The following is a 15314-nucleotide window of genomic DNA, read 5'->3' on the forward strand; positions in this document are numbered from 1 at the left end:
AATACATACAGTTGAATATTTGAAGCTCTGAATTTGAAAGAGTTATCAAAATTGTTTGAGTGTAGAAAGAAACCAGCATAACATTTCTTATGTTCCACGCTATATATTAAGGCACAAATTATCTCTTCAACTGTTGTAAGGAATTCTTTCAAAGCCACGATTGTTTGCATTTGCAGTCATGTCACTAACTTTGATGTGCTTATTCTAATGGACCTTGATCCTATGGAATCGCATATGTCTGGGGCAGAAGTTACATCAGCAGCACTTAGAACATTGTAAATTTTTGAGTTCTTGAACAAATTCCTGGCCTTCCCTGAATAACCATTAGGCAAAAAGACATCTGACATTGATACTGATTCTGTACTCAAAAATTTCCTTTCTCGTATTCCTTGTTTCTTGCTGATTATTGTCAAGTGTATAGGCACAGTAGTGTTTTAATGGTGAATTTCTCTTTGCCCGTAAGAATTATTTCTTCTCTGAAGCAGTTCATTCCATATGCATATATAATATTTATCTTACCACTTCGGGTATTATTATCTCTATTTTCACTTCTAATATAATTATATGTTTTGTCTTCCTAGGACTTCTGACACTTGTACTTCTTTTGCACTTATTGGATGTGGTGGGTTAATAAATATCTCAAAATTAAGCAGAAACAGCAGACTCATCATAAACTGAAGAACACAAAGACTCAAAGTAAAATAATAATTTATGGCAGTTTAATACTCTTTTGGTGGAGGGCAGAGTTGACACAGTACCTCTGTAGTGTGGAATTGACACATTTTTGACTCATGTTAATTATAAAATTGTCAAAAGTTTGATTGGTTTGAAAGTCATATGAAGGAAGTTATCACGCATTTTAATTTTTAAAGACATGAATTGTTCTTGTTGGAGCTGTGTGCATATGTGTGTCATTTACCCTGTCAAAACTGAGATGGTCACTTATCTTGTTCTGACTATATGAAAGCATAAACAACACAACAGTCAGTCATTCCGTGCTGAATATGACTTAGCACTCTCCTTTGGTTGCAGCTGCAGTTTATTACCTTGCCTCTTCCAATTACAAAGTTCTTCATTAGGAAATTAACCTTTTATTAATAAATGTCCATTTGTTTTTCTACTACTGTTGCTTCTCATTATTATATGATTTTGCCAGATTGTTAAAGTTATGCCTCTGTGGGCCCCTTTCTTTTATCCTCCTTGCATTACCTGCTTCAGTTTGCCGTATAGCAGCTTCTTGAGATGTGTCAAACTATGTGTAGTATTTAGTGTATTTTTCAACAAGAATCGCTTTGTGTTATTACGTTATTTATGAGCTAGTACCTTACTGTTTGTAACATCTTTCTATTAAATAATGAGGATAATACATGGCATCAGGAACAAAACTATTCAACAAGTTCAATGTAATTTGGTGGTAGGTGGTACAATTAGGTCATTAGTTTGTCATGGCAGTGCCACATGCTGCTGGCAAGAAAGCATTATTAATGTTCCCGCTATTTTTTATTTTTGGTGTTGCCAATAGAAAAAACCTCTGTACATCGAGTTTTCGGGATGCATATAGCTCTGTGACCTCAGTGTGTTAGTCATTCAGTGCCATATTTCATTGTTCAAGAATCAGCTTATCAAATATTACAACTACAGGATTATTTCAGGTAATTTTGAATTTAGAGAATATTTTTAAAGTTCAATAGTATAAATTTAACTTCTGTTTTTAGCTCATTATTTCAAATAATGTTAATAGTGTAATAACCAAACATTAAACATACATAGTACATATGAGAAAGGACCTTAGAAATCATCTTACCCAATCTCCAGTGCCGTATTTCCTTCTACAGTGTTCTGACAAATAGTCCAACCTGCTGAGCCATTCAGTTCACCTTTTGTAAGACAACCCATTGAAATGCTGAATGGTTCCTGTTTCTAGTTTTTCTTAATCTTGAGATAAAATCCACATCTTTATGATTCAAACATATTGATTATATGTTTTTTCTTCTGTATGCCAAACCTTCAAACATTTGAAGATTGCTAATTGCATTGGCTAATTGTGGGATTAAACTTGCCAGGTTTTCTCTTCATTCTTCATGTTATATGCTGGGTACCCTTACAACTGTTCAGTATTTTTTTAGAGTTTCCTGTCAATGTGACATACAGCTTAGGATACTACCTGGATGATATCATTATATATGGCGTACTCTGTCTTCACTTGCATTGTATGCTAGGTGAGACAGGTATATATATTTGTACATTGTGTATAGTATATATATGCTTAAATACTGAAGTAATTTTAGATGTAATATTTCAGTTAATTAAGGTTTTTTTTGCAATTAGAATGACAGTTGTGAATGGTTTTCTGTTCTTGAACCAATCTCAAAATATGACTAACTGAAGTTGTCGTGTGTTTTCAAGGATAATTTAAATGAACATGGGGTTTGTGAAAATCTGACAGATCCTAACTCTAACTCAGCTAGTGGGCAACATTATAATTTATTTATAGCTATGCAGTGTAGTTATTAATGAACTAATGTAGAGTGAGGGCAAATTGTACTATATTTTTTGTGAAATTATACTACATGACAGAGGTTGGTATTATGTAATAAGTACCCACAAAATATTAACCTACTTGCAATAAATACAATTAATAGTGTACATAAAAGAATGGAATTAAGCTAATTTTCTATGAGAACAGAATTATTCATGAACAGGAAGTGGACAGCATAGATTTGATGACAGGAAGATTGTATCTAATCTGAATTACTAAGTGACCTAGGAAGCTTGCTCACAGGGATTACAGAATAATTATGTTAATATGCAATTATCACCTCATTTCTTCTGTAGTAACCTCAAGATGTAGTGTGGTGAGGGTGTTATAGCAAGTGCTGATAGTTTGCAAAAATACTGATGTTTGAGATTTCTGAGACAATAAGTCTAGCTTGAGGCATATAAGTGATGATGTCATCTTGAAGACAGATCTGACCTTTGTACTTTTTTTTAATGCTCACAGTATATAACTACAGGCAGTTATAGCTGTAGAACTCATTATGATTTTCCAGAACGTGAAATATGTTTTATGTAGATTTAAAATTCCATTTGCAGCTTTTCATAAAGTATGTGAATTTTTTTAAAGAACATTTTAAAATTCAGTTAATAGAAAAATTGTGGTTATACGATTACATGGAGGAGGACACAGTGATAGTATCTAAACATTTAATAAAAAGATCCTAAGTGATACAGCAATTTCATTGAAATTTAGAGAGGCCAAACAATATAACATTAATTTATTTTAATTCATTAGTTTCTCCTTTTTAAACTTAATGAATAATGCCTACCTTCAAATATGCTCCTTCCTTTGTTATATTAATGTAACCTAGTATTTATGACTCTTTTATATATATTTAACTATATAAAGGTGGTTGAAAAACTGTTTGAGACAGTGTGAAATTAACTTATAGGTCAAATGCTTTCTTGCCTGGATATTCCATAAGCATCCTGAATGTAGGGAAATAATTTTTGATGTCAAAATTCTGGGTCAGTGCAACACATTTTGATGATCCATTGTTCTATATTGTATCTCAATGCAATAGCTCTGAGTCTTGAATACTGTTAAGAAAAAATGTATCTTGAACACTTTCATTTACAGAAATATATTCTGAAAATTAAGCCAGGAGAATTTTTTATTGTTGCTAAAAGCCTCTTGTAGCATATTTTTAAACTGATGCAGTGTATTTTTAATATTAATGTGCTAATAAAAAATTTTTCTGAAAAAGAATAACTCCCCTATTTTTGAGCAGAGATGGTCAATTTGGAGGCAAGTAAGGTGTATTTCACTATGTAGATGTAAAGGAAAACTTTGACTGTTAAAGACCTCATTTTATATTTTCACAATATTTAATTTGATCTTCTGTTTTTCTTTTTACTACGTGTGCTTTGTATATTTAAAAATCTGTTATTCTTTCTATGTTTTTGAGCAAAACCCTTTGATATCTTCAAACTTTGAACTTATGGAAGGCTCTTATAAAGCCATTCTGGTAATGAGGATGCAGTCTCCAAGCTGACATGATATTCTCATAGTTTGTCACCCTGCTGTTCAGGGGGTACCAATGAAGTTGCTTTAAATGGGAAGCGTCTGTTCCATCTCTGAACCTCTAACACCAGAACAGATGGGTGGAACATGGAACATGGAAGGTTTTACCTCTGAGGTGGTAACAGTGAAGCCACTCATTAACACTGAATTTACCACTTCGTTAGCAACGTTGCTTCCTGTTGAGAAAAGCTAATATAGGCTTTCAGATTGAGCATATATTTGTCTACCTCTGTGAATATAATAAGTAGGAAAAGAAAGTAAATGTCTTTCAGGCTAGTTTTTTTTAAAAAATCTGTCATCCATTTCTGATTTATGAGGTTGTTCCTATTTGGGCATTTTACTTTTTCTACCTAACTTAATTAGAAATGTCAGGAACGGGTAATAGTATAGCATCAAGGTTTGCTTTTCTTTTCATTGACGTTTGCACACTCCTTCCTAACACATGTTTATGTGATGCCCATTTTTAACTTCTCTGTGTGTGATGTAGAGACTCCTGCTGGGTGCTGCATTAGCACCATTTTGGAGTGATATCATTGAATATGATGTTATTTGAAGTCTATTTTTATTTCTGTGGAAATTTGCCAATCTCAAAACAGAATTCTAAGACCTATGATGGGCAGAAAAATAATTGTTGGTATAAATAACAATGCCAAAGAAGGATATTTATAATATTTACTTGTAGTATTTGTTGTATTAAGGAACACACTTGTGGAAAGAATAAGATCATATTTAAAAGTGCTGCTCTGAGTTGTGAAATAAGAAAATAATTAGAAGCAATTCTTTTATTCTTTAACTGGATTTAATGTTTTACAAAGTATGTACTTGGTACCATAAAAGATATTAGAAATAATGAACTTTATTGCAAATGTTTTAATTTCTAAATAGCAATTGTAAATTCCTGCTGTTCTAAAATGATATTACTTGTTATACAAATTTAAAATACTGTAAAAGAAAAATGGAAGACCTTATTCTTTATCTGAGAGCAGGAACTATGTCTGTCATGTTCCCTACTGAATCCCTGCTACTAGAGCAGTGCCTGGCACATAGAATGGGCTCAGTAAACCTTTGTAGAGTGAATAAACTGTACTTGATACTATGTACGAAAGGAAAAGAAATATGGAATTTTCTGTCAGTACTTCAAATAATTAAGTACATGGGGTTGCCAAATAGCGGGTTCTTTAAATCGCACTCGAGGATTATTGGATATTTTGAAGGCGTTGCTAAAACTGCTGAGTTAAGAAATCAGAACCATGATGGAATTTGCATTATTTGAATGAGATATCCGAATTTCATAGGAAGAAAACTGTTTTTCTTCTTATATTTTAGGAACTTTTGTTTTGATTTTGCAGTTGTGTTTGTGTTTTTATTCATTCACCACATTAGTCCTTTATTCAACAAATATTGCCTGAGCACTTATGCCAAGCATCCTGTTAGGTTCTAGAGGTATGAAGGTGACTAGGTCATTATCCCTGACCTCAAAGAGCTTACATTCTTCCAAGAAGATAGGCAACTCCTGTATAATGTGGCCATTTCTAAGAGCAAAATAAGAACAGGGTACAAGGAAACTCTTCATAGTAGGGGCAATAATTATAGCCGTGGTATGTATGTCTTCCAAACTTTCAGAAGAGTCCTTTCCTTTTAAAATGTCCTGCTGTCTTCTCATAATGATTAAATATATTATCAAAAATGCCTAGAAAAATATTGTCCACATTTTATATGAAATAAACTAAAAACTTAACATACATTTATGATGTTTCAGAGTAGAGTAAAAATTTTTAGGTTATTGCAGTAGACTGTCAGATCATAAATAGGATAACTGCCTGTAGGGAATACCTAGAATTTGGGGTTCCAGGTTATGAAAGTTTAAAGAAACATGGAACTTCATTAATTTTAACTTTACTAATTTAGAATGAAGGATATTTTATATAAGCAATGAATGAAACCCAGTGAATGAGACATTTCTTAAATTAGTCGAATTTTAGGAGAATGTGAAACACTGAGAGCAAAGCAGTCTTATTTTAAATAAAAAAATGCCGTTTCATACATTAGCCGTTGATGTTGATAGCACATTGTACATTCAAGTAAGCTTCTCTACTGACTGGTATTTTGTTACCGTCCTCTGGGAATGGACTTTTAAGTGACAAAACTTTTACTTTTCTGCAATATTTAACAATTTACATTATTCTCTAGTGTAGAATGTCCCTTAATAAATCTACTTAAGTGAGATAATTTTCTTATTAGCAATCTGTATATGAGATTTTAGATTTTTTTCAGTCTGTAGCATATTCATTTATATTGTGTGTGTCTGTGTGTGTTTGTTTATGTTACTTTGCCCTACATTTTGTATATATGCAGTTTTAGGTTGTTACGTAGCACAAAGGAAAGATTAACCGCTGCAGCCCTTTAAAAATCTTTCAATTTTTTTTAAGTGTTTCTTCATCCTTGAAAAATTATTGGGATCTTAGTATAAAAAGTAGAATTAAGCTACTAAAAATGTGTATTTTAACTCTCCATACGTTCTAATAATATTCTTTCATGCAAATCTAAATTTTTTTTTCCATTTTCTAGACTAAATGTGTTAAATGGGCTTGCCAACAATATGGATGACTTGAAGATAAACACCGATATTACTGGTGCTAAAGAAGAACTCCTAGATGACAACAGTTTTATATCAGACAAAGAGAGTGGAGTTCATAAACCAAAAGATTGTCAAACATCATTTCAGAAAAACAATACATTCACTCTGCCTGAAGAACTGTCAAAGGACAAATCTGAAAAAGCCTTAAGTGGAGGCCAGTCTACTCTATTTATACATGCTGGTGCTCCTACTGTTTCTAGTGAAAACTTTATCTTGCCTAAAGGAGCTGCTGTTAATGGACCAGTTTCACACTCCTCCTTAACTAAGACTTCCAATATGAATAAAGGCAGTGTTTCATTAACCACTGGACAGCCTGTGGATCAGCCAACGACAGAATCTTGTTCAACTTTGAAGGTGGCAGCTGATCTTCAGCTCTCTACACCACAGAAAGCAAGTCAACACCAAGTTTTATTTTTGTTATCAGATGTAGCACATGCTAAGAATCCAACCCATTCCATTAAAAAACTACCTACCTCTGCTTCAATTGGTTGTGACATTCAGAATTCAGTAGGGAGTAATATAAAGTCAGATAGCACTTTAATAAATCAAGTAGAGGTGGGTGAGGATAGTGAAGATTTATTGGTAAAAGATGATTGTGTCAGTACATTAACAGGAATTTCCTCAGGTACAGACGAATTTAGGTCAGAAAATGATACAAACTGGGACCCCCAAAAAGAGTTCATTCAGTTTCTTATGACGAATGAAGACACAGTGGATAAAGCTCCAGTTCACTCTAAAGTAGGTCTAGAAAAAAAGAGAAAGCGAAAAATGGATGTAAGCAAGATAACTCGTTATACTGAGGATTGCTTTAATGATTCTAACTGTGTACCCAATAAATCAAAAATGCTAGAAGTAGACTTTATGGAACAGAATGAAGAACTGCAAGCAGTAGACTCACAGAAATATACATTATCAAAAGTGAAACCTGAATCAACCGATGAAGACTTGGAATCTGTGGATACTTTTCAACATCTAATTTATAATCCAGATAAGTGCGGAGAAGACAGTTCACCTGTTCATACTGGCACTTTTCTTTCAAATACCTTAAAAAAGAAATGTGAAGAAAGTGATTCCGAGTCACCTGCTACTTTCAGCACCGAAGAGCCATCATTTTACCCCTGTACAAAGTGCAATGTGAATTTTAGGGAGAAAAAGCATCTCCACAGGCATATGATGTATCATTTAGATGGGAATAGTCACTTTCGGCATCTTAACGTCCCAAGGCCATATGCTTGTAGAGAATGTGGACGGACATTTCGAGATCGGAACTCACTACTAAAGCATATGATTATTCACCAAGAAAGAAGACAGAAATTGATGGAGGAAATTCGTGAATTGAAAGAACTTCAGGATGAAGGAAGAAGTGCACGATTACAATGCCCTCAGTGTGTGTTTGGTACCAATTGCCCTAAAACATTTGTGCAGCATGCTAAAACCCATGAAAAAGATAAAAGGTACTACTGCTGTGAAGAGTGTAACTTTATGGCAGTGACAGAAAATGAATTGGAATGCCATCGAGGAATTGCCCATGGAGCAGTGGTAAAATGCCCTATTGTCAGTTCTGATGTAGCCCAGAGAAAAACGCAAAAAAAGACTTTCATGAAGGACCCCGTTATAGGATCATCCAAAAAATCAGCTACCTATATATGTAAGATGTGTCCTTTTACTACTTCAGCCAGGAGTATTTTAAAAAAACACATGGAGTACTTGCATTCATCATCATGCATTGATTCATTTGGCAGTCCTCTTGGACTTGATAAAAGAAAAAGCAACATAATCGAAGAACCTATAGATACTGATAGTCCTAAACCATTAACTAAACAACAGTCAACAACATTTCCAAAGAACTCTGCTTTAAAACAAGATGTAAAGCGAACATTTGGATCATCCTCACAATCAAGTAACTTTTCAAAATTCCACAAGCGGCCACACAGAATACAAAAAGCTCGGAAAAGCATTGCCCAGTCAGGTGTAAATGTGTGCAATCAAAACAATTCTCCTCACAAGACTGTTATGATTAAAAGCAGCGTTGACCAAAAACCTAAGTATTTCCATCAGGCAGCAAAAGAAAAATCTAATGCCAAGGTAAATAGCAACTATTTATATAGACATAAATATGAAAACTACAGGATGATCAAAAAATCAGGTGAATCATATCCTCTGCATTTCAAAAAAGAGGAAGCTAGTTCGTTAAATTCTTTACATCTGTTTTCATCAAGTAATTCTCACAACAATAGTTTTATTTCAGACCCTCATAACTCTGATACCAAAAGGCCAGAAAGCTTCAGAGACCACAGGCGTGTAGCTGTAAAGAGAGTAGTTAAGGAATCTAAGAAGCAAAGTTCTGTTGGAGGAGAAGACTTGGATAGCTATCCAGATTTCTTGCATAAAATGACCGTTGTTGTTCTGCAAAAACTTAATTCTGCTGAAAAGAAAGATAGCTATGAAACAGAAGATGAAAGTTCCTGGGACAATGTTGAGCTAGGTGACTACACTACACAGACTATAGAAGATGAAACCTATAATGATATTAATCAAGAACATGTAAACCTATTCCCTCTATTTAAAAGCAAGGTGGAAGGTCAAGAGCCTGGAGAAAATGCTACACTTAGTTATGATCAAAACGATGGCTTTTATTTTGAATATTATGAAGATGCTGGAACTAATAACTTTTTGCATGAGATACATGATCCTCAGCATTTAGAAAATGCAGAAACTTCATTGTCAAAGCATAGTTCTGTTTTTCACTGGACTGATTTGTCTCTTGAGAAGAAATCGTGTCCTTACTGCCCAGCAACATTTGAAACAGGCGTTGGGTTGTCAAATCATGTCCGGGGACATCTTCACAGAGCAGGATTAAGCTATGAAGCCCGTCATGTTGTATCACCAGAACAAATAGCCACAAGTGACAAAATGCAACATTTCAAAAGAACTGGCACAGGAACACCTGTTAAGCGAGTTAGAAAAGGTAAGTTTTCATGCAGATAATTTGGGCTAATATGTCCATATTCGAATTCAAAGGATTTGAAGGTTTTACTCAAATTTGGCCTTTATTAGAATCACATAATTTCATATTTCAGAGTTAATTTGTTTTAAGGTGGTCAATTTATTAAAAATTCTGATATTACTCTTAAAAAATTTTTCTTTTAGCGATAGAGAAGTCTGAAACCACTTCTGAACACACTTGTCAGCTCTGTGGTGGTTGGTTTGATACTAAAATTGGATTATCAAATCATGTTAGAGGCCACCTGAAAAGACTTGGAAAGACCAAGTGGGATGCTCACAAATCTCCAATCTGTGTTCTGAATGAGATGATGCAAAATGAAGAAAAATATGAAAAAATCTTAAAGGCATTGAACAGTCGTCGTATTATTCCTAGACCATTTGTAGCTCAAAAACTTGCATCAAGTGATGACTTTCTATCTCAAAATGTTATACCTCTTGAAGCATACCGTAATGGCCTAAAGACTGAAGCTTTATCAGTGTCTGCATCAGAGGAAGAAGGGCTGAGTTTCTTAAATGAATATGATGAAACAAAGCCAGAACTGCCTAGTGGAAAAAAGAATCAGTCTCTTACACTGATAGAACTGCTTAAAAATAAAAGGATGGGAGAAGAAAAGAATTCTTCTATTTCTCCTCAAAAGATCCATAATCAAACTGCAAGAAAGAGATTTGTTCAGAAATGTGTTCTTCCACTAAATGAAGATAGTCCATTGATGTATCAACCACAAAAAATGGACTTCACTATGCACTCAGGTAAGAGGACATTTATGACTATCTTACAGAATTTAAACACAGTTAATGTTTACCTTAGTGGAATATGTGTCAAAAATACTTTTTCAGAATCCTTTTATTTAAGCTGCTTTTTTGCAGAGCAGAGATTGGTTATACTGTTATTTCTGTATAAATCATCAGTTGATGTTCATCAGCACTGAATTCTCTGTGCCTCATCTCTTGGTCACAATGCAAGGTGAGAACAAAAGCAAAAACAAAAAGCTGATCTGTAAAAATAAAATTTGTCACGGACGGGGGATGGTTCTTTGGATGGGAGGTTGATGTTGTTTAGAAGCATAGTGTTACTAAAAAGGCTGTCATATTTTTGCCAGTGCTCCAAAGTGATACTATTTTCAAGATTTTAGTTGTTGGTTTTCCTACTGCTTGGGTAAAACGAAACAGACTCTTTAAACTGAATGGATTGGTGTCTGTTGTGTGTTGTGATTAACCCAAAGAAACTTCTCCCTCTCCAATTCCTCATTGTATTGTGGGATAGTTTGGTTTTGGAGGACTGTTGTGAGTAGAAAACATTTATTTGGGGTTTTAGATTTTACTGTAGTGTTCTAGTAGAACAAAACAGATGGTTTAGCTTAGTGGTTATGCACCCATAGTTTTTCCTTTTCAAAGGAATATTTTGTATGTATTGGCAAGTGATGTGGCCGATAAAAAGTTGCCATACTTTATTTGGTATTGCTAAGTCTGGTTTATACTTTTAGACAGAGAAATGTTGTGTCTGTATAGGTTTCTTTTGGAGGTTAAGAATGTTGAAGATAAATTTAGATGATCTCATAATTTTAGCACTGGGTTGAATGTATCTAAGGTAAAAGTAACTGGTCAATGGATTAATAATGAATAAAATTACTGTAATGCTGGTTTGTTTACTTTGGGCAGGCACTGGGATATTCCAAATATTTGTAATGCAGTGTTGATTTGAGGAAAGACTGCCTTGTATTTTAAGTGGTCTGAAAAACAATTTATCTTGTATGGGCTTCTGGTTAATAGGGCTCTTTCTTTTGTACGAAGAGAGTCTTTCAAAGATAACTTTTCAGCATTTTTCAGAGGGATAAAATGTAAGGAAGATGTGTCAGCTGTGTTGGCCAAGATATAGTACACTTCAGAGAGGGAAAGCATATTTGTGGCTATCACAATAATGTTGAAGAAACCAATTGAAACATGTTGGGGGCGTGAGGGTTGTCTGAGAAGTTAGGAGTTTCGTATTGTTTCAGCATGTTTACTGTGATGACTAAGATGTTATCTTGTTGATCATTTATTTAGCACAAAGATTTTAGCAAAATACTTCAGATCATTAACTTTCATTATTGATTGTGCATTCAGAGTAATGAACATAAAATGCCCTGAATAAAATGTTGTGTCTAACAGCTGTTCAGTGGTGTGTTTTACCACCTTTTCTCCCAGCCTTCATCAGAAAGGCTTTTTTTAGTATTGAGACTTTTAAGGTTTTGTGGGTAAAACACTTTAATTACCACTTTGTCAACTAGACTTTTTAGTTTTTTTTTTTATTGGTAATGTTGTAAACTTTGAAACTTCTCAACAGAACTGTGCTATTCAAATCATAGGATTGTATTTTAGGTTTAGGAAATGATCTGCGTAACACAGAAATCTGCAAGAAAGTGATAATAGGTATTAAATCCAGAGGAGCTCAGGGGTTCAAGACACTCCTCCTTCTACCTTTCCAAAGAGCATGGGTTGGCTCTAAATACTAACTACAAACTAATAATAGGTAACTTAATTTCCCCTCCTTATCTTAAGCTAATTCAATGAACGTTTTTTAAAACCATCTTTATTGTGGTACTTTTTTTCACGCTTTTACCTAAGAAAATTTCACTTTTTGAAGTGAGAACTGGATTATAGTTTTCTTTTGAATGATAGGTATGCCTGTGAAGCTTAGAACATGTGTGCATTGCAATACGACGTTTACAAGTGCTGTTAGCCTGTCCAACCACTTACGCGCTTATGCACGAAAGAAGAGTGCTGGACTTTTGACTGGTACAGGTATGTTTGAACAGATAACACAGCAAGTCTGTTTGATACAGTACACTTTTTTTTCTCACCAGACTGGTGCTAGTTCAGATGATATTTATAGCTTTCTTTTGTAAGCAGCAGTTGAGTCTGAATAAACATTAAATTTCAGCAACTTGTAAACTGTTGGATATAATTTTAAGCAAGTTATTCTTTTTCATTTAGCTCTTATGGCTTGATTTGAGGAAAAAGGTAACCTAATCGAGGTGTGGAACTTTTGAGTCTACATTATTATTATTGATTTTTAAATTATACCATTTTTGATTTTTAAATTTATTTTTGTTAGTAGATTCTAGTAAGACACCTCTCTTTGGTAAAAAAGATTGTAGTTCTAGCTTAGGGAAATGCTTTGTTAGGCAAAGAAATTATAGTGAAATTTCAAATATGTAACTAAATTAGAAAACTAAGCAAACTAATGAGTCTTCATGAGTCTATAGATCAACTTTTTGAAGGGGCAGGCCTTAATAATGGCCCGTGTTGACAACTGAATAGATTTTTCTTTTAATGCCCCTAAACTATATTTAGGATTAATAAATATAGCTGTGCACATAAATGTTAGCATGCACATTTCTGTGTTATTTTTGGTTGGTTAGCCCAACCTTGCAGATACCTCTTCATACTGCTAGCTTGTGAAAATTTTATTAGCTTACTCATATGTAATACTGCTTCTTAAACCCTACAGAATGCCTTGCTCTTTTCGTTTGTAGCCTTTCAAGCTACCCTGCTTTAGCAAATCCCATGTCTCACATCTTAAAATATTCTCTCTTTTCTAAATAGATCTACATAAAATTCTTTTGCCTAAAATTCTCCTTCCAATCTTTTTATTTCTCTTGCTCTTTTAGATCACTTCCTTCTGCTTTCTTCTAGTTGTTGTTTACCCAGCTTTTTTGTTCTTCCTCATGTCTTCCTATGGCTTACATCCAATATGTTCTTGCCACCAAAGAAACACTTGTATTCACACTAGTGTCTTTCTTTCTTCTGCTTCTTTGCTGTATCCTTTGACTTTATATACCAATAACCAGGGATGACTGCTGACGATTTATATTAAAAGGAGGGGAATAGAGTGAGTTTTACTTTACTGGATTAGTCCTCCTACTGTGACATTTCAGTTACTCCTGCCTTCATCAGTCTTGGAAGGTAATTGCAGACATTAGAGGCAGGGAGGCAGTGAAAATAAGAGACTGTAAAAACCGGAACTCATCATTATTGTTATCATAACCACTAACTTGTATTGAACACTTCTATGCGTCAGGCACTATGCTATGCAGCTGACATGCATACCACTTAATCTTCACAACCACCGTTTCAGTTGTAAGTACTATAATTCTTTGCATTTTATAGGAAACTAGAGCTTTAGAGAACTTAAGCAAGTTGTCCAAACTTATGCAGTTAATAGTAGCAAACTTGAAATTCAAATCAGGGCTGTCTTATAGATCTTTGTTTTTAGTCACTATTACCTACCACATACAGGATGAAAGCAATTGAAAATCCTAAGATGAAGCTGGGTTCAAGGTGAGGATCATTGTGGTGCAGAGTCTAATTTGAAAGAGCAAGGAGGGGAGAGTTCTCTGGTGGCCTGGTGGTTAGGAGTCCAGGCTTTCACTCCTGTGGCCCAGGTTCAATCCCTGGTCGGGGAACTGAGATCCCGCAAGCTGTATGGCACGGCCAAAAAAAATAAAAAGAAAGAAAGGGGAAAAAAAGAAAGGGCAGGGACCCAAGAAATGGTTAGGGCTGTAATAGATTTCAGAGGACTTTAGAAAATGTTCCATTCTGACCATTTGGGCACGTTACATGAATATTCAATAAGGTAGATCTCTCCAGTCCAGATTTTGTAGTCCATTAAAAAAAAAGCCTTTATCTCATATGAAAATCCTTCAAAACATAGTATTAATTGCTTATAACTAACAGATAATGACCCTCCATTGACCAGGGGTGCATTCTCATGAACTCTTTATCATCTAAAAAGTTTCATTAGTTGGGGAAAAAGTAATATAAGATGAATGGGGATACATTTTTATGGGCATCAGAAAAGGAGATGCTATGTTTAAAATGTTATTAAATACTAACCAAAATATCAGAAGTGTTAGGAAATATGAAGTGTGTGTTAGGCAGTCCTAGGGCAAAAAGAAGGGAAATGAAAAGCTGAAGAAAGTCTAGGGTGGTATTTTCCACAGCCCCTACTCACTTTTAAGAAACATAAAAATCACATGCTCCCTTAGAAATTCTGAAACTTTTCCCCTTGTTTTCAAAATCTTGACCAGTAGAGCTACATAAAGGATATTTTTGCTGATTATTCATGGCAGTAAGAAGTTTTTATGGGCTTTATTGTTTTCCAAGTGTAGAATTCTTTTTTTTTTTTTTTTTTTTTTTTTGGCTGTATGTGGGCCTCTCACTGTTGTGACCTCTCCCGTTGCGGAGCACAGGCTCCGGACGCACAGGCTCAGCAGCCATGTCTCACGGGCCCAGCCGCTCCGTGGCATGTGGGATCTTCCCGGACCGGGGCACGAACCCGCATCCCCTGCATCGGCAGGCGGACTCCCAACCACTGCACTACCAGGGAAGCCCCCAAGTTTAGAATTCTGTATTATATTTATAAACTCCAGATGCCTATTCTCTTCTTCCATATCAGTTTCACTGGTGTAAAGCAATGGTCCCAACCTGTTAGCCAGGAGGTTTCCACTGGGTTATTATAAGGGATTCATCAATTCATATGAGTAAAAGGCATTAGTTTTCAAGAATATGTAGATGCTGTTTTGATGACTAAAATACAAAATCATTTTT

At 34.7% G+C, this 15314-nt stretch overlaps 1 protein-coding gene across 4 annotated transcripts in view; it reads left to right on the plus strand.

Annotated features, from left to right (window-relative positions):
* The window catches only part of ZNF644 (zinc finger protein 644), a 114510-nt gene that overhangs the window by 84711 nt on the left and 14485 nt on the right, over window positions 1–15314 (plus strand). For 3 of the 4 annotated variants that reach the window (XM_082834521.1, XM_082834520.1, XM_082834522.1), the window contains exons 3-4: window positions 6650–9687; window positions 9870–10475. In XM_082834521.1, the coding sequence (XP_082690647.1) occupies window positions 6650–9687; window positions 9870–10475 (3644 nt within the window). Of the gene's footprint in view, window positions 1–6649; window positions 9688–9869; window positions 10476–12383; window positions 12507–15314 lie in introns of all 4 variants that reach the window. The other variant, XM_082834523.1, reaches the window with a different exon arrangement.

Source organism: Leucopleurus acutus (assembly GCF_964270905.1).
Source record: "Leucopleurus acutus genome assembly, chromosome: 2".
Lineage (NCBI taxonomy): Eukaryota > Metazoa > Chordata > Mammalia > Artiodactyla > Delphinidae > Leucopleurus > Leucopleurus acutus.